The sequence below is a fragment of the Mus musculus genome, chromosome 1 (assembly GCF_000001635.26).
Source record: "Mus musculus strain C57BL/6J chromosome 1, GRCm38.p6 C57BL/6J".
Classification (NCBI taxonomy): Eukaryota; Metazoa; Chordata; class Mammalia; order Rodentia; family Muridae; genus Mus; species Mus musculus.
This window is the reverse complement of record NC_000067.6, coordinates 161,097,437-161,116,676: the sequence shown is the minus strand read 5'-3', so window position 1 is coordinate 161,116,676 and position 19,240 is coordinate 161,097,437. Positions and strand designations below refer to the sequence as shown.

Genomic DNA, 19,240 nt, shown 5'->3' with positions numbered 1-19,240 from the left:
TTGAGAAAGCTGGTCACATTGCATTCAGTCAGGCATAGAGTGAGGAACGCTGACCCTCAGCTTTCTTTAGGACTCCAGGCCAGGGTCTGGCAGTGCCCACCTTTAAGAGGGATCTTCCCACCTTAGTTAACCTAGTCTAGATAATCGTTCACAGATGGGTCTGAAGGCTTGTCTCCTAGGTGCATCGAGATTTTAGCCACCACACCGTGTTGCCATCACCACATACATAAGTCCATCACCTTCAAAAGGTACTTTGTTTTAAATGTAGTTCATAGTAGAGCATTTGCCTTACCCCCAGAAAACAAATACTACAATAATAGTTATTAACTGAAGTGCTTTTGTCTGGGCCACATTTTTATCTGGGTTTATTCCTTTCCTTTCTCCTTCTTGCTGGGGTTATGTTTGTTTTGTTGATGGCTGTTGAATGTTTTTGGTTTGGAGGTTTTGCTTGCTTGATTCAGGTTGTTTGTTTTGAAATCAGATCTACTGTGTCACTGAGTTAGCCTCAAGTTCAGTTTGCTACTCAGCCTTCTAAGTGCTGGAACACAGCACACACCTACCAACCCCAGCTTGTTGCCCTCTTCCTGGTTATTCATGCATATCCACTCTAAATAGTTGTTCTTCAGTTGCTTTCTTGATGCATATTTGAATTTTCTTCAGTTTACAGCAAAAAGCTTTGTGTATTGTATAATTGATAGACAGATTCTCATTGTGTGTTCACAATATAATGATTGTGAAATTCTAATTATTCGCCAGTTATTTAAACTACTGTTTATCTACCAGGCTCACACCCCCATTTCTAGGTCATAAGATGAAAATTGCTTCTCATCTATTAACTGAAATAACCTTTTTAAAGATAATAAAACCTTAACTATGTTTCAGAAACTAAGAGATAATACGGGAAGGTTGGGGCTGGCAAGGTGGTGTAGCAGGTGCGCACTTGACGCTCAAGCCTGATGGCCGCGGTTTAGCCCCCGAGTCCACTGTGGAAGGAGAAAACCAGCTTCAGGACGCTATCCCCGATTTCCAATCCCAAGTGGGGTGTGTGCGCGTGCATGCGAGTGCGTGTGCGCGTGCATGTGTGATCCTGCACACAGATCACACTAATGGTAAATAAAATATCTAAAATAAAAAAAATCATCTCACATCATTTCTTTTAGCTGGAAAAGGGAAGCTTCAGTTCAGCTTGCTATGCTGAGTCTAAAATCCGTTTTGTGGCCTCTTTCTCACATTACTTGACTGTCCATATTTTACTAGGGAAGGTCTCCATGACTGAATCAAAACAAGCTGTATTTGGTACACTTTCCTGGGCTTTTAAAGAGAGTAGTACCAAAGTCTGTATAACAAATAACAATACCTTTATTTTGAATTGCAAAATAGCCCTACAAACTTTGCCCTTCTTGTACTGACTCCAGGAGGAAACTATGGCTTATTCCAAAGCAGCAGGAGACCTCTTCAGAAAGAATCAGGGTTTTGAAAAAGTCACTAATAATCAAAGTGGCTTCTTTATCTGTAGAAGAAGGATATTAGTCTAGATGAGTCTATGATGCATTTTATTTCAAATGTTGAAATATTTGAACCACTCCACTTAGGTTGTGGGATTTGGGATGGGCTTTTGTTGGTTTTGTTTTTGCTTTTTTAGTCTTAAAGAAAAATAATTTTTGTAGCCTCGAGCTTGTCTGCTTCTTTTTAAGACTGATTTATGTTTATTTTATGTATATAGGTATTTTGCTTGTATGTGCACTGTGTGTGCAGTGTCCTCAGAGTCAGAAGAACATGGCAGATGCCCTTGAATTACAGCTTGGACCACACACACTTAATATACAGGAAATAGCAGCTTACAGACTTCAACAGTGGTTATTTATATACAAGTACAGTTCCCAAGTTCCAGCTGTCACCCATCCTAGCATATTTACTTGACCAGAACCAATACCAACAAGTTGCAGAATAACTTTTAAAAAAGGTCTCCTTTCCCTGCTCTTTGTACCCACACTCTTGACTAAACAGACTGGATGTAACTCTTTTCTTGTCTGTTGGTTTGTTTTTTAGCTGCTTGTGAGGCACTCTGCATTTTACAATTAAATCTAATCCTGTGTATAACACTCTTGTTATAGAAAAACCCAGATCTCCAAATAGCTGATGTAAAATTAAACTTTCAGAAGATTATGGATGAAGTAAAGAACGCCTGTGGACCAACACATTTTTTTCTGTCATAGTAAAGCCTGGCTGAGTCTAACTGATCTGACACATGTGGTGCTTTTAAATAAGGCTTGTTATATTTAGAGTTCCTGGACCCACAGTCATCTAATCTGATGTTAGTGTAGAAGCTTTTGAGAGTGGTTCCATTCTTAGAACCCACATTTGGGGAGATCAACCACCTGCAACTCCAGAGGATCTGATGTCGTTACGGGTTTCTTGAGTACCCACACATGGTTCACATGCTGACGCTCAGGCACACATAGACATCTAAAATAACATTAAGTATTTTTTGAAAATTTGAGTCTTTTTTTTTTTTTTTGAGGGAGGTTGGTATATTTTGAGACAAGACCTTGAAGTTCTGATCTTCTTCCCTCCATGTTCCCTGTGCTAGGATTATAGGCCTGCTCATGATGCTCAACTTTTTATATAATTTCATTAGGGAGAAAGGCATTGCTGGGGAATTAAACCTTGAACATTGCATATCCTAGGCAAATTGTCCACCATTAATCTGCATGGTGGCACACAGACAGACATGGTGCTGGAGAGGTAACTGAGAATATCTGGATCAGCAGGCAGCAGGAAGAGACATTGTTACACTGGGCCTGCCTTAAGCATATGAGACTTCAAAACCCATGTCCAGTGGAGACACTTTCTCTAAAAGATCACACCTACTCCAACAAGGCCACACCTCCTAATAGTGCTACTTCCTGTAGGCCTGTGGTGGCCATTTTATTCAAACCACCACACCCAGCTAGAAATTTAATTTTTAATATGAATAAATATAACTAACTTATTTTACAAAATTTTACATGGTTATATTACAGTAATATTTCTAATTTAAAACTGCAAGTATGTAGCAAATACTAAATGGAAAGTTTTTATGTATACCATCTTATGTATCTTTGTGAAGTGGATATCCATTTTAGAGTTAAATTGTAAGCCAGGCTGTCCTGTCCTTGGGAGGTTGGAACAGGAGGATTACCAGGAAGGAGTTCAAGGCCATCTTCGACTATATCATGAGTTCCAGGCCAGCCTGAGTTATAGAGTGGCTGCCAGACCAGTCTTGGATGTAGAAACCCAGTTTCAAAACAGAACAGAATGGCTAAAATGATTGACTATAGCTGAAACATTTAGAGAAATAGGAAATTTATAGCAGAATAGCCTTAGTACTCAAGCATTAGACTTGATGAGGAGAGAAAAGAAATCTTAAGATACAGTAGAATGTAATACTAAGAGTTTCTCGATCCAGATTTAGCAGGGAAGGGATTTTATGTTTCTCCTGTTCATTCACTTCTCTCTGTGACTGCGCTCAGATCCTCAGTTGGTTCTCTCACCTCTGACCAGCAAGCCGTGCCAGTTTCTTTACCATCGCCCTGTACATAAGATATATTGATTTAATAGCATTACAAGTGTAAGTGCCAGCCGAAAGTTACTCAGAGCCTTTCTTACCAGAGACAGCCCAGCACTGAATTTAACATTTACTTTTCATTATTAGCCAACGTTTGAGTTTAAGCTTTCGTTTCTTTTAGAGATTGCAGAACCCTCTGAATCCTCTTTGGCTCTCAGCATCAGGGCACCATGCTGCTCTTCACAAACCTTGTGCCTTTGACCTTGTGGTTTGGGGTGTGTGTGGATTTTTTAAGTTCTTTAGAACCATTATAATTGACTGTATATTTTGGGCACATACTTAATTAGATTAAATAAAACTATCTTTGAGACAAGAGTTTGCTGTGTAGCCAAGACTGTCCTTGGCCCATGTAACTCAGCCTCTTAAGTCCTAGGATTACAAGCATTCCTTGCCATGCTTGGCTGATAATACTTCTTAAAGTGAATTACATGTCGTTGGGGTAATTCATCATCCCTTGAAAGTTAGAATCCAAGAAATTGAGTATTAAATGTAAGTTTAACTTTGGAGGTTGTTAGCTATCTTCTTTTCTTCCTGTCTATTCATGTAGCATAAACTCTGTGTTACAGACTTCATGCCGAAGGAGAAATAAACACCAGCTACTTTAGGAAAGTCACAAATATCAATATTTGAATCAAACTAAGCTTAAGAATTAAAATTTGGGGCTGGGCAAGGTATTGCATTGCCTCTAATCCCAGCAATTGGAGGGAGAGACGGGCAGATCTTTGTGAGTTAGAGATCAGCTTGGTCTACATAGTGAGTTCCAGGACACCCAGGGCTATGTAGAGAGACTTTGTGTTTTAAAAAAGTGTGTCTGTGTGTCTGTCTGTGTGTGTATTTGTTTTAGTTTGGGCCCAGAAGAATTGAATGGCTCAGTGCATGAAGGCCCTTGCTGCCAAGCCCGATGATCTGAGTTTAATTCCAAGGACCACATGTTGAGAGAACCACCTCCCACCTCCATACATGTGTCATAGCATATATGTTCATCCACACATGCATGCATACACAAATACACACACACTGAACAAATAAGTGTAAAGAATTAAAAATGAAATAAATATAATTAAAGTTTTTAAACAGTTTTATAGGTCTAATGTGTCTTGTTGGGAGGAGTGTTTGGGTTTTTTGTAGAGAGAATAATTTTAAATGCTACTCATAAATTTATTTATTTTATATTCAGAACTTATTTTTTAAAATTACCTGATAGAATTTTATAAGTTTGAGAACAGTCCTATTATTACTTTTATTATTTTATAGTCCAGTCATTATCCCCCTCCCATTCCATCCTCCCACAGTTCCTCTTCCCATTCTCCCCCCACCTCATCTCCAAGAGAATGTCTTCCCCCACCCCCAACCCATGGCTTCCCTACTCCCTGGGCTCATGTCTCTCTAGGGCTAGGAGTGTCTTCTCCCACTGAGGCCAGACCAAGTAATCCTCTGCTGTATATCTGTCAGGGGTGTCAGACCAGCTGCCTGGTTGGTGGCTCATTTTCTTGAGAGATCTCAGGGGTCCAGGTTAGTTGAGATCGCTCTTCTTCCTATGGAGTCACCCTCCTTTTCAGTTTCTTCCAGCCTTTCCCTAATTCAACCACAGGAGTCCCTGACTTCAGTCCAGTAGTTGGGTGTAAGTATCTGCGTCTATCTCAGTTAGCTGCTTGCTTGTTGGGCTTCTCAGAGGACGGCCATGCTGCAAGCACACCATAGCATTAGTAATCATGTCAGGCCTTGTTGCCTCCCCTTGAATGGATTCCAAGTGGGGCCAGTCACTGGACTGCTTTTCCCTCAGTCTTTTCTCCATTTTTGTCCCTGTAGTTCTTTTAGACAGGAACAGTTCTGGGTCAGAATTTTTGACTATGGGATGGCAACCCCATCCCATCCCTCCACTTGATGCCCTGTCTTTCTACTGGAGGTGGACTCTATGAGTCCCCTCTCCCCACTGTTGGGCATTTCATCTAAGGTTCCTCTCTTTGAGTCCTGAGAGTCTCTCAGCTCCCAGGTCTCTGGTGCATTCTAGAGGGTCCCCCATCTCTCACCCCCTGAGGTTACCTGTTTCTATTCTTTCTGCTGGCCCTCAGGGCCTCTCTCCTGTCTCCCCATCCACATATCTGATCATGTTCCCCGTTTCTCTTCCCCCTCCCCTCTCTCACCCAAGTCCCTCCCTCCCCCTGCCTCCTGTGATAATTTTCTTCTTCCTCCCAAGTGCGATTGAAGCATCCTCACTTGGGCCCTTCTACTTGTTAACCTTGAGTTCTGTGGGTTGTATCCTAGGTATTCTGTACTTTTTTGGCTAATATCCACTAATTAATGAGTACATACCATGCATGTCCTTTTAAAACACACACAAAGTTAGTAAACAAATACAGAAGAGCAAACTCATTTTAAAACATGAAAAACAAGCTGGCAGTGGTACACACCTTTAATCTCAGCACTTGAGAGGCAGAGGCAGGTGACCTCTGAGCTCTAGGCCAGATTGATCTACAGAGTGAGTTCTAGGATAGCTACACAGAGAAACCTTGTATTGAAAAACTAAAGCACATTGGAATCATAAAAGATAGGACCCATCAGCAGCTATTCAACTTCAAAGAGGCAGTGTCATCCTCATGTAGTTGGTATCAAGGTTGTTAAGGTACCTTAATCATCCAGATTTATAGCTTCATTCCTCCACTTAGGACCAAAGAAGAAAATTTAGATAATCCAGCAAAAGAACAAGTGTTCCCAGCTGACATCCCAGTTTGGCCCCAGAATTTAGCTCTTGAGATGATGCTGAGTTTTTCATTGCCAGTGGTCCTTGCATTGTTTCCCCACATGGACCTCTATCATTCACTACCACTTTTGCTGTAAAATTAAATCTAAATTTTCTTCAAAAAGAACATGATATTTGGAAATAAACTCTGATGTTTAAAATCATGGGTTCATATAAGAAAGAACTTTCAATGACAGTGCCCCATGGAAGAAACCAAGTCCTGATGCCATAAGCGGTAAGAGGGTAAATGAGCTCAAAGTCAGACAGGACTCTGCTCACAGATGGGCTGACTAGACACAACTCAAAACTGGGGCAGCATCTCCTCCACACAAGGCCTTCCTCTATTTGGACATGGAGCCAGAATTCCCAACATTCAATAAAGAAATTTCCATCCCTGTAAGTCAGGCCACAAAGCTCCAGGAGCCCTCCCAGAATCTCCAAGTAACTTCATGTTTTCTTACCTCTTCTGAACACTTTAGAGCAAAAAGAGAAGTAATAACATTTCCATCTCTCTTCATCCTCTCATTCCTCTAGGTGTACCAACATTCGACCAGGAGAGACTGGAATGGATGTAACAAGCCGCTGCACCCTTGGAGACCCCAACAAGCTGCCAGAAGGGGTTCCCCAACCTGCTCGCATGCCCTATATTTCAGACAAGCACCCTCGGCAAACCTTGGAAGTGATCAACCTTCTGAGAAAGCACCGGGAGCTATGTGATGTGGTGCTAGTTGTGGGCGCTAAGAAGATATATGCCCACCGCGTCATCCTGTCAGCCTGCAGCCCCTACTTCCGAGCAATGTTTACAGGGGAGCTGGCAGAAAGCCGGCAGACAGAAGTAGTGATCCGAGACATAGATGAGAGGGCCATGGAGCTCCTGATTGACTTTGCATATACCTCCCAGATCACTGTGGAAGAGGGCAATGTTCAGACTCTCTTGCCTGCTGCTTGCCTCCTCCAGCTGGCAGAAATACAGGAAGCCTGCTGTGAATTCTTAAAGAGACAATTAGATCCTTCTAATTGTCTGGGCATTCGGGCTTTTGCTGACACACATTCTTGCCGTGAGTTGCTAAGGATTGCAGACAAGTTCACCCAACATAACTTTCAAGAGGTGAGTCATGGGCTACGGAGATAGCTTATTGGGTAAAGTACTTGTCATTCAAGCACAGAGATCTGAGTTCAGCTCCTGCCAAGCAGTGCTAGGACCCTGGCATGGCAGGAGGCATCTGTAACCCCAGCAGAGACAGAAAGATCCCGCCTGGGGCTTGCTGACCAGCCAGTCTTCCTGAAGCAGGTTCAGGGTCAGTAAAAAAATCTTGTCTGCCTTCCAAAACAAAAAAAGGTAAAGAATGATAGAAGAAGAAACCCAACATTGACCTTTGGCCTCTACACAAACATGCATGGGGAAAGTGTACCACATATGCACACATGCAACTTGCACACATACACACAACACACATACACAAGCTGTACTAAGTGGTTTGAATATATTTTTATAATTTATTTGGTAAAAGAACAGTAGGGACCAGTGAGGTAGTTCAGTTGCTAAAGCTGAGTTCCATCCCCAGAACATTGTCCCCAGACTTCCACACGCATGTCAGCATGCGCACACATGTTACTGGAGGAGCAGGAGGAGGAGGAAGAGGGAGAAGAGGAGGAGGAGGAGGAGATGCTTTTTAATTTAAGAGAATCATATGGATTATGTTCTCCTAATACTTGCCTTGTATCAAATAAGTACGTTGCTATAAATTCTAAGCCTGTTAGCGAGTTTTAAGGACCAATTTTACAGCTACCAGCAAAAGCTGATTTTTTTTCTAATCATCTTCATGAAGAGCTGATAATTAAGCCAAAACACGGTTTATTTAGGCATGATAGGACGTGTCCCCACAGGAGTGATTTCCTACAGCATTTCCCTCCTCATTAGATGGAGTATTTAACAGGTAAGTTATACACCAGACTACTTAGAAAATTAATAGTGTTTTTAAAAATACAAGTTTAGATAGTACCAGAAGAATTTTCATTAAATTCACTATTTTTCACTTAGTCAACATGACATGAGACAGTAACATTAAACGATTCCTTTATGGCCTTGAAATGAAGAAGCATCTCTAAGTGACAAATCTAGAAAGGCTAATCGTTAAAATCTATTTCTTTTATCACATACAGAACTTTTCTGTAATCTAAGACAAAAGCCAAATATAAGTTGAGGGAAATATTTGTAATTTGTATTACTATCAAAAGGTTAATGTACTTAATACATCAAGAGTACCAGTAGATCCTACCCTTGAGTAGCAAAAAACTAGACAATACACACACGTAGAGCAATTCAAATTATCCTTCAATATCTAAAAGTCTACTTGTTTGTTCAGAATAACAGAAAGACAAAATAAAACTACACTAAAGTACTTTTTTCCTCCAGCTTGTTTCTTGAGACAGTGTCTTACTTTTTAGCCCAGGCTGGCCTTGAACTCAACACTATTAACCCTAAGCCTTTTAAATGCTAGGATTATGAACGCACGAACCATATCTGGTCAAAGAACCACTTTCAGGTTACAGAGATCCTTAAATGTAATCATATACCCTCTTGGTGAGGCGGTGAGGCTGTGGTCACATAGATACATGGGGAAATTTAAAGACTCCATCCATCAAAATTACTTTTTTTTTTTTTTTTTTTTTTTTTGGTGGTTTCAAACTCATACAGATTCACCCACCTCTTCCTCTCGGGTGCTGGCATTAAAGAATGCTCCACCACCACCTGGCTTCAAAATCACTCCTTACACCCACTTTTAAACTCAGCATTCTCTGGAATTTATATTACACATACTAGAGAGTAGAAGAATTTGAGAACATATGTTGGAGTTCTGTGTTTAATATTGAACAGGCTATGCTTTCTATGGATCGCTATTCCTTGAGGTTAGCTGAGATTAAAATTTAATTCAACACTGTCAGTAAGCTGTGGTCTAGTCCTTTTAAGTGGGATATAACCTAAAAGCCATGAAGGAAGACATTGGCAGATTCAGCTTTTTAAATATTTGAAACTTTTTAATACTTAAAACAGCAGAATTGATGTATCTTCATTCTTCTTGGGAGCTGAGACCAAGATGTTTCAGCTAACCTTCTTCTGGAAGCTCTTCCTGGCATTGCAGATGTCTCTTATTATTCTGAAGTTTACTTTGGTTATTCAGCTTATTTTGAACATGAATTTTTATTTTATTCATTAATTTATTAAAGGGAAAGACATTTAAACTAAATAATGAATAGTTTGGGAGCTGTTTGTGTATTTTCTATTCTTGGTTCCCCTTTGGTACTGGTCTTTTTCCTCCTTTTTAAGCACCAACTCCATTGTGGTACATAATGTTGCCCTGTGACAAAAACAAAAACAAACAAACAAACAAAAAAAACAACCATCTAGAGGCAAAAATTGTGCTTATAGGTTTGTCTCCTTTTTGTTACCTAAATCTGAGCAGGTAATGGAGAGTGAAGAATTCATGTTACTTCCGGCCAACCAACTCATTGACATAATATCTAGTGATGAGCTCAATGTTCGGAGTGAAGAACAAGTGTTCAATGCAGTGATGGCCTGGGTCAAATACAGTATTCAGGAAAGACGGCCTCAGTTACCCCAGGTAAGAGGCAAAGTGCTTCTCTAAGAGATTGCATTCTACTAGAAGAAAAATTATGCACTGTCTTGTAGAAACAAAACAGGTCATGACTCTCCCTCTAAGCCTTTGACTTACATGTGATTGCTTATTGTTGTGAACTTATTCTGTTTGAACTGTTACACAATTCAGAAATTATATAAGATCACAGAAGAAAACAAGAGTGCATCCACTCCCATAGCTTGGAAGTCCAACTACACTTTGAACAGGAAGTAGATGGATGAACTGAGGGCGAGTGCTTACTAAGTGTCGTGTTTAAGATCATTCTGTCATGACTGTAAATTGTCTCCTTATCCAGAGGAGATGTGCTCCAAGACACTTAAGAGATGCCTAAAACCTTCAAACCCTCCATATACTATGTTTTTTTCAGTATATATATATATATATATATATATATATATATATATATATATATATATTCTGTGATAAAGTTTTAATTATAAATTAGTTCCAATAACAATTAATAGTAATTAATTATAAGCAGAGTATTTATAGTACTATACTGTAGTGAACATTACTTAAAACTTATTTTTATTTCTGGCAATTTTCATTTATTATTGTCTGACTGAAGTTGATGACCAATAACTGACAACAGAAAAAGCAAAATTGAAGATAAGGGGGAAGTATTTTGTTTATATTTATCTTATTATTTTCTATGTATGAATGTTTTGCCTGCATGTATGTATGTACATCACATGTGTGCCTGGTGCCCACAAAGGTCAGAATAGGGCTTTGGATTCCCTGGGATTGGAGTTAGAGACAGTTGTGAGCTGCCATGTGGATGCTGGGAGTTATGACCAGGTCCTCTGCATGGCCAACAAGTACTTTTAGCTGCTAAGCCATCTCTCCATCCCTGGTAAGTGTAGTCTCTAGCAGTCTAACAGGATATACTAGTTAATGAATTTGAGTCCAGTTATAGAAGAGCTCATAATGTTGTCGTAAGCTAAAAGTAGCATTTTAAAGTGATAGGAGCATGCTTTAGTTTTGTAACTAGTCTACATTACGGAATCAATAGAATATGTTTTAGATTTACTCTTTATGCTTTCCACCTTTCTTTACTTATTATGTTCAGTTAGATCCCAAAATACTTGGCTCCACAAGTCAGGAAGCATGAGTCATTACACTCCCAACAAACTGTGATGGGAGCTCAGACCTTGACTGTATTTATTATCTTGTAGGTGCTGCAACATGTTCGCCTGCCTTTGCTTAGTCCCAAGTTCCTGGTGGGCACCGTAGGCTCTGACCCCCTCATTAAAAGTGATGAAGAATGCAGGTATGAGAGGGTGAGAAAGACCAGCAACTAAGCATTCCTGAGTTCTGCTACTCTGCTTACTGGTATTGCTTCTAAAATACTGTATTTCTTATGCCAAAACCAAGGTTTTCTTGTGGGCTAGGGTCAAGAGAAGAAAGAGAGGGCTGAATTCCCAGTATTTTGTTCTATTAGTTTTCCTGGTTATTTTTTAATGTCTGGTGGGTATTAGAGTAGAAGTGGCTTAAAGTAGATTTCTAAGTTTTGATGTAAGTATCCCTTTGCAGAGTCAATCTTCTACTATTATTTTTCTTAAAATAAATTAAATAATGCTATGTGTCTGTCCTTGAGCCTTTCTCATTGATACACAACGTCTCACTGGGGAATAGCATGGCTCTACTTTGAAGATTTTAGACAGAGTTAAAGCCCCGCCCCTCCTGCAGAAGCTGTAGGACGGCGTTGAGAGAGCTGAATGAACCCTGTTTGAGCATTTTGTAAGAATAAAACTTGACTGATTTACTTGTTTCTTGCTGAGATTAAAGGTGAATGCCACCCCTGCCCAACTAAGATTTGTTTTCAAATCTGAAACCTTTCGGCATTTTAGATTCAACTAAGTATAGTCCAAACATACTATAAGTAAAATATGTAAGTTTAAGAGTCAGTTCTAGTCAGTACCCAGAACTACTCAAATTACACTGTTCTTTGTGCCTCCCCTTGACAATAAAAAAACTGGAATTATCCCACATTCTAGTAGATAGGTAGGGAAAATCCATTGCATTATCTTCTGTGACTTCAAGACTGCCATTAATGAGAAATGCACCATTTGAGATTATGTTTGTCTTTTAAATGTGAAAAAGTACGTGTTCAGATAGGGAGCATTAGCAAGATGGCTCAATGGATGAAGTAGCTTGCCACCATGCCTGGCAGCTTCTGTTCAATCCAAAAACCTACACAGAAGAAGGAAACTTGACTCCTGCAGATCCACACTGTTACACTCAAATCTTTCACACATAAATAAACGTTAAATACAAAACAAAACAAAAACCCTTCTAAATTGGTGAAAAACGGGACAGAATGGACCGCTAGCCATCAGTTCTTCTAACTATGTGAATACCAAAAGGGAAAATGTGTAAATTATACAGGCTGAAATATGAAGAAACAATACAGGGCTGCCCCTCCCCTAATTAAGCACAAATCAGATTATATTGATGATTCTGACTTGGAAGGGAAAGTACTTGTGAAGTCACTTTGGAACAAAGTTGACTCCTGGTACCTCCCTCCATCCCCTCAGCACTGGGCAAGTGCTTACTGTGTGCTACCCCTCCTTCGTCTGTACAGTGGAGATAAAATCAGTACCTATTTGGCAGGACTATTAATTACATAAGTGTATGTATTAAGAGCTTAAAACAGAAACCAGAAGGTATCAGCATTGTTGCAGTTACTTTGTGTTGGATGCCAAGTGTTATCTGTGCTGCAATCTGGCTAGGCACCCTTGGTGGAGTAGAAGCTGACTGGTAGGAAATCAGTCTTTCAAGTTTGGGGAACCAGAAAAATCTCTTGATTGACTATTTTTTCTATTTCTGTTTTGTTTTCTGTTTATGTTGTTAGTAGGGCAAATAAATTAGAAGAAAAATTCATTTTGAGGTTATGCCTAGCAGTAATCATGTATGAGAAAATTATTCAGTGTAGTATACATAGTGAGAAGTTAGAGCAGTTGAGTGCACATTTGCAGTTGAAGTGTAACTGTGTAATATAGCATTAATCAGGCACTGACTCACCAAAACGATCCATATACAAAGTACTATACCATGTATAATCTCTAGGTTAGTCTTTTAAAAGGAACATTGGAAAGCATTTTGTTCATGTCAGTAATCAGTTACATTAAGCCATTCATATGATACTAGAGAGTACCTTTAGTATTCAGAAGTATTCAAGTATTATTTGGCCCAGATACCTTCAGCCCGTTTTGATGTGGTCCTTTCCTGATATGGTAGAACCTAATAAAACTCATTAGAAAATAGTGACTGTGCAAGCCAGCAATCAAGTTAGAACTCTGGCGGTGGGGGTTAAAATTATCTACTCTAAGATTGTTGAGCTTAAAATTTGCACTCCAATATGAGGTTAGGGTAGAAATACCAATCAACTCAGAATTTACAGTGTGATTTGTGTCATGGATTTCATGTTTGTGCCAGTTTTCGTACTGACTGGCATCAAGGATTTGGTTTGATGTGGGCTTGTTTCCTTTTGCCAATGTTTGTTTTCTAATACCATACAGGGACTTGCGATGTTTTTCAGCCATTTGGAATAAGTATAACATTTCTTTTCTACAGAGACTTGGTAGATGAGGCTAAAAACTACCTCCTGTTGCCTCAAGAACGACCACTAATGCAAGGGCCAAGGACAAGACCACGGAAACCTATCCGATGCGGAGAAGTACTCTTTGCAGGTTTCAACCTTTCTTACTTGTTTTATTTAGGCTTTTGTTTTGTTTGTTTTTGTGTCTTTTGGTTGTTTGTTGTTGGTTTGTTTTTTTTTTTTTTTGAGACATAATTTCATGTAACCCAAGCTGTCCTAGAATTTTCTATGTAGTGTAGGCTGGCCTTAAACTCATAATCCCACTTCAGCCCCCTAGCACTAGAATTTTAGGTATCATGTCCCACATATCCTATATAGGCTTGAATTTTAGTATGCTGTGATTAAACCAAATATCTCCTTAATATTTGAATAATTATTTAGATAGCTATGATGCTTGCTATCATAAGAGTCACATAGTAACTCAGCAGTGCTAGTCTTCAAAATAGTACTCTGAAAATCTCATCTAAAAACATCACACAATGTGTGTTCGTAGCATGCATTAATCTATATAGTTAATCACTACATAGGTTATATAAACCTAGATACTCTATAGCAAGTCACTTCAGAATTACATGGAGTTGCCAGAAACATTGTCCTACATTAAAGACTTTGCTGGCCCTTTTGATGTTGGCGAGCTCAAAACAACCTGACATACTGTCTTACTGCTGCTGGTGCCCCAGCCTTGGGCCATTTCAGAATTTCAGGGGTTTTCTCTGATATTGAGATTCCTTGCATATGCCCAATTATGGAATTCACACTTAAGCAAATTACTGTACATACACTTGCTGTGCGCTAGTACCTGGTGACTCTTCTGATTCAAATGAAACAATAATAAAGTAAAATTATATTACACTGAAATTTGAAATAAAGAAAGTGAACGTTTAGGTCTGTCTGGAAAATTATTAATATTCTGCTTTTAATGTGGCTCAGGAGTCATTTAACACCATGTAGAAACTAGTAGTTTCAAAGTATTTTAAGCTTAAAATAACCTTGGTTGTTTTTTGTTTTTTTAAGCTGTAGAGTCACTCTTACTTACATTGAAGTGGACATGATTTGAAAGAAAAACAAGTTTAGCATTATCTGCCATTACCACATATTCCCCCCCACCCCCCACCCCGTGGTCATTTAGGAAAGGATGATGGAACTTGGCTTGGCAGTTATTCTAAATCTTACCCACTGTATTAGCCTACCCAGGGTGCCATAACAGAATACCGTAGACTGGGTAGTTCAGACAAAAGAAATGCATGTTCTCATAGTTCTGGAGACTGGGATCCAAGATCTAGGTACAGCTCAGGGGCTGTTGCTGACTTTTGGTGACTGTCACTTGTCCTTGACCTGCTTCTGCATGGTCTTGGTTAGTCAGAGCATGGAGTCATAGTGGTTAACAGTCTGCCCGAGGATAGGCGTTCTCTTAACCATTTCTGTTGTTTTGTAGTTGGTGGTTGGTGCAGTGGAGATGCCATTTCCAGTGTTGAACGCTATGACCCCCAGACCAATGAGTGGCGAATGGTAGCTTCAATGAGCAAAAGGCGATGTGGAGTCGGGGTCAGTGTTCTTGATGACCTGTTATATGCAGTAGGCGGCCATGATGGATCCTCATATCTCAATAGTGTTGAAAGGTAAGGTTAATGTTAAAAAAATCCCTCTTGTCCCTATGATTTTGTTTGAGGTACTAATTGAAAACCATGTGACTTACTAATTTAGTGGTATATCTGTGACACCAATTAATAGTCTAGACTCCTCCTTATCATGAAGACCTTTATGATCTGATCTTTACCAATTTTTCTGGTCTCTTCCCCACTGGACACAGTCATTTTCTAAGCATGCTAATGCAGATATAGCAAACTGCCTGCAGCTCCTTGGGCATACTGTCTTCTTTCCTCCTCCTGCCCCTGCATGTATGCATGCTGTTCTTCCCACCCTGGAATATCTGTGCCCCTTTAAGGCTTACAAGATTTCAAATGTTACTTCCTGCGTAAAACCTTCTCTGACCACAGATGAGTTACTTGTTCCTCTGCTCTTTCATAAGTTTTTTTTTTTAAAGATAGATTTACCTGTTTGTTTGTTTATTAATTAATTAATTTATTTATTTATTTACTGTATTATGGGTATACTCTAGCTGTACAGATGGTTGTGAGCCATCATGTGGTTGCTAGGTTGCTCACTCCAGCCTAAAGATTTATTTATTATTGTATCTAAGTACACTGTAGATGTCTTCAAATGCACCAGAAGAGGGTGTCAGATCCCATTACAGATGGTTGTGAACCACTATGTGGTTGCTGGGATTTGAACTCAGGACCTTCGGAGGAGCAGTCAGCGCTCTTAACCATTGAGCCATCTCTCCAGCCCCTTCATGAGTATTTTAAGGATGCTTGTGCATACTGTTTTATACAATTGTTGAGGTACCTGGCACACTGGAAGTTACAGTGAGAGAATTTTTTTTCTTTTAAGTTTCTTGTTGCCACACAATCTCTTTTATTAAGCCATGCTGATCTGTAGTAATTGTCATAGTTCCATAGCATATCTGTAGAAAGTTGTATATCCAGTTCTGGACATTGGTTCTAGATATGGCATAGGTAAAAAACAAAACCAGACAATCGAAACAGAAGGGTTGGCTCTATAGATTGTGGAGGGAGGAACAGCAGGGAGAATGGTACCTAGATGTAAGTCGGTGTGCTGAATAAATCAGAGCACAATGACTAAATGTTTGTAGCTAAACAATTAGGTCAATATATATCAAAATATCTAAACTGTAGCTAAGGTGATACATAGAGGCAAGCGTGTGAACGAACAATATGTTAGACGCATTTGAAAAAGAGAAAAGAGAAAGTAAGAGAGGTGGGTGTGCTGCACATATCTGTGATCCTAGCATGTGGGAGGCTGAAGCAGGAGAGCCAAGGGTCACAAGTTTGAGGCAATTCCAAACTACATAGAGAGACCCTGTCTCAAAGAGGAAAAAGAAAGAAAAATGTGCTTTTAAGTCAAGAAGTTATAAAGAGCAACAAAAATCTAGAAAAACAGGAAAAAACCAGGAGGAAAGAAAAGTAATGAAAAATTTTAAAGTAAAAATGAATATAGCTATAAAGGGGGCAACTTGGTTATCTTTTGCTTTGTGGCTTTTCAGTGGTTAAGGGGTCCTGCACATGCCAGATAAGCACTCTACTGTTGAGCTGTGTGCTCAGTGTTATAATTCCTGTTTCTAATTACCAAAGTGTGTGTGTGTGTGTGTGTGTGTGTGTATGCTATCATTAGAAAATAAGATCAAACAGTGCATTGTACATTGTACATTGCAATATAACTAAATAGTTCAAAGAAAAAAATCTACAATGATATTAACAAAATGAGATCTCAAAAATACATCAAAGGAGAAAACTGCATACTGTGTAGTATTATTTATGTAAATAAAGCATTTTTGCATTTAAATAAATGCAAATGTGAATAACATTTTATTGCAAAGGTTTAAGGGATGTATGCCAAATCCAAATGGGAAGAAACTGGAACTGGTGTGGGATTCTGCAGCATTCTGATTTTTATAAAGGAAAATATATTCAAAATAAACATTAAAAATAAATTGTAAAAGGTAAATTAGGCAGGGATGTAGGTCTAACAGCACAGTTACCAGCATATGGTCCCTCAGTTCAATCCCCATTCATATGCCTTGATTGTTAATCAGCCTATGTTTGAGAAAAAGAAACAGTCCTTAAATAGAAATATATGCTTATGTTTGAAATATAAGCACAGTCAAGCTCCACCATGTAATACATACTCTTGGTGTTCTTTCCAGATATGACCCCAAAACTAACCAATGGAGCAGCGATGTGGCCCCTACAAGCACCTGCAGGACAAGCGTTGGTGTGGCAGTCCTTGGAGGTTTTCTCTATGCTGTGGGTGGACAGGATGGTGTCTCTTGCCTCAATATAGTTGAGAGGTGATGTCTTTTTAATCAAAGTAACTTTCAACTTTTAATGGGCATTCAGAGTTCTTTTTGCAGTTTTATGTAGCCCGAAATGGCCTAGAGCTTATAATGGAGTGGGAGGGTCAGAAGGTGACTTTGTGGAATTGGTTCTCTCCGTCTACTAGTCTATAGCACACCCCCATCTACTCTTTAATTGATAAAAATACATTTGTGGTGAACATGATGTATTTAACTATTTAAACCATGTAGAATGGCTAAGACAAACTAATTAGCTGATTATTACCCTAAATACTTAGAGAGTTTTGGTGAAAACACTTTTCACCAAATTTTCAAATGCATGACATAATAACTACTCACCGCAATGTACTTTAGATTTCCTTAAAGTATTTTTGACCAGCATCTCTGTGATCCTGCCAACCAATCACCCAGCCCACTGAGAGTGGAATCCTCTACTGTTTGCTTCTATAAATTAGACTCATTTTAGATTCCATCTTCAAGATCAAATGGTATTTTTCTTCATGTGTCTGACTTATTTCACTTAACAAAATATCCCCCCACATTCATCCTATTGTCACAAATGACAAATTTGTGGCTTTTAATAAAACTGAATAGTAGATGTGTATGACTGTATGTGTGTGACTTTGTGTGTGTGTACTTTTTCTTAAGCTATGGCAGATGTGTGTGTCCATTTTATCTCTTGTGGTTTCAGATGTGTAGACACTGCTTGGGCAGTAGGAATATGTTTCCCTCCCTGCAGGTATGATCCAAAGGAGAACAAGTGGACCCGGGTGGCTTCAATGAGCACTAGAAGGCTAGGGGTGGCTGTCGCCGTGTTGGGAGGGTTCTTATACGCTGTTGGTGGCTCAGATGGAACATCTCCACTTAACACAGGTCAGTCTCTCAACAGCAGTATGAGTTCCAAATGCAACACATTTTCCTGGGGGAAATATTAAATGCTCTATACTAAATATTAAATGCTCAGGTTATTCTACTTTCAATATACTTTCAATATAACGTCTTTATTAATTCTTGAAGAATTTCATGGAATATATTTTATTGTATTCATCCTTCCACTCCTCTCAGATCCACCCTCCACCTCCCCATCCAGTCTCAACTTCATTTGTCTTCTTAGTAACCCACTGTCTTAGTCAGGGTTTCTATTACTGCACAAACATCATGACCAAGAAGCAAGTTGGGAAGGAAAGGGTTTATTCAGCTTACATTTCCACATTGCTGTTCATCACTGAAAGAAGTCAGGACTGGAACTCAAGCAGGTCAGGAAGCAGGAGCTGATGCAGAGGCCATGGAGGGATGTTCCTTACTGGCTTGCTTCCCCTGGCTTGCTCAGCCTGCTCTCTTATAGAACCAAGACTACCAGCCCAGAGATGGTCCCACCCACAAGGGCCTTTCCCCCTTGATCACTAATTGAGAAAATGCCTTACAGTTGGATCTCATGGAGGCATTTCCTCAACTGAAGCTCCTTTTTCTGTGATAACTCCAGCTGTGTCAAGTTGACACAAAACTAGCCAATACACCCACCAAATCTAATTTGTGCTGCTCATATACTCATAAATGTATTTTTTATCTTTTTAAAGAATATGTTTTAGTTTTCTCTCTAGAAAAATGTAACTCATAACTTCTAATATGTTCCCCAAAGTTTTCTTTCTCTACATACTTCATAAACTTCCAGAAACTTATAGTGAATTTTTAAAAGTCT

The 19,240-nt window shown here is 39.3% G+C and overlaps 1 protein-coding gene across 2 annotated transcripts in view; it reads left to right on the top strand.

Moving 5' to 3' along the window:
* Klhl20 (kelch-like 20) overlaps positions 1 to 19,240 on the top strand; it is a 43,134-nt gene that overhangs the window by 14,832 nt on the left and 9,062 nt on the right. For both annotated transcript variants that reach the window (XR_373601.4, NM_001039482.1), the window contains exons 3-9: positions 6,882 to 7,455; positions 9,812 to 9,970; positions 11,182 to 11,276; positions 13,583 to 13,698; positions 15,043 to 15,226; positions 17,392 to 17,535; positions 18,281 to 18,414. Coding sequence is in view for 1 of the 2 variants with exons in the window: in NM_001039482.1 (NP_001034571.1) it covers positions 6,882 to 7,455; positions 9,812 to 9,970; positions 11,182 to 11,276; positions 13,583 to 13,698; positions 15,043 to 15,226; positions 17,392 to 17,535; positions 18,281 to 18,414 (1,406 nt within the window). In the remaining variant the exon portion in view is untranslated. The remainder of the gene's footprint in view (positions 1 to 6,881; positions 7,456 to 9,811; positions 9,971 to 11,181; positions 11,277 to 13,582; positions 13,699 to 15,042; positions 15,227 to 17,391; positions 17,536 to 18,280; positions 18,415 to 19,240) is intronic.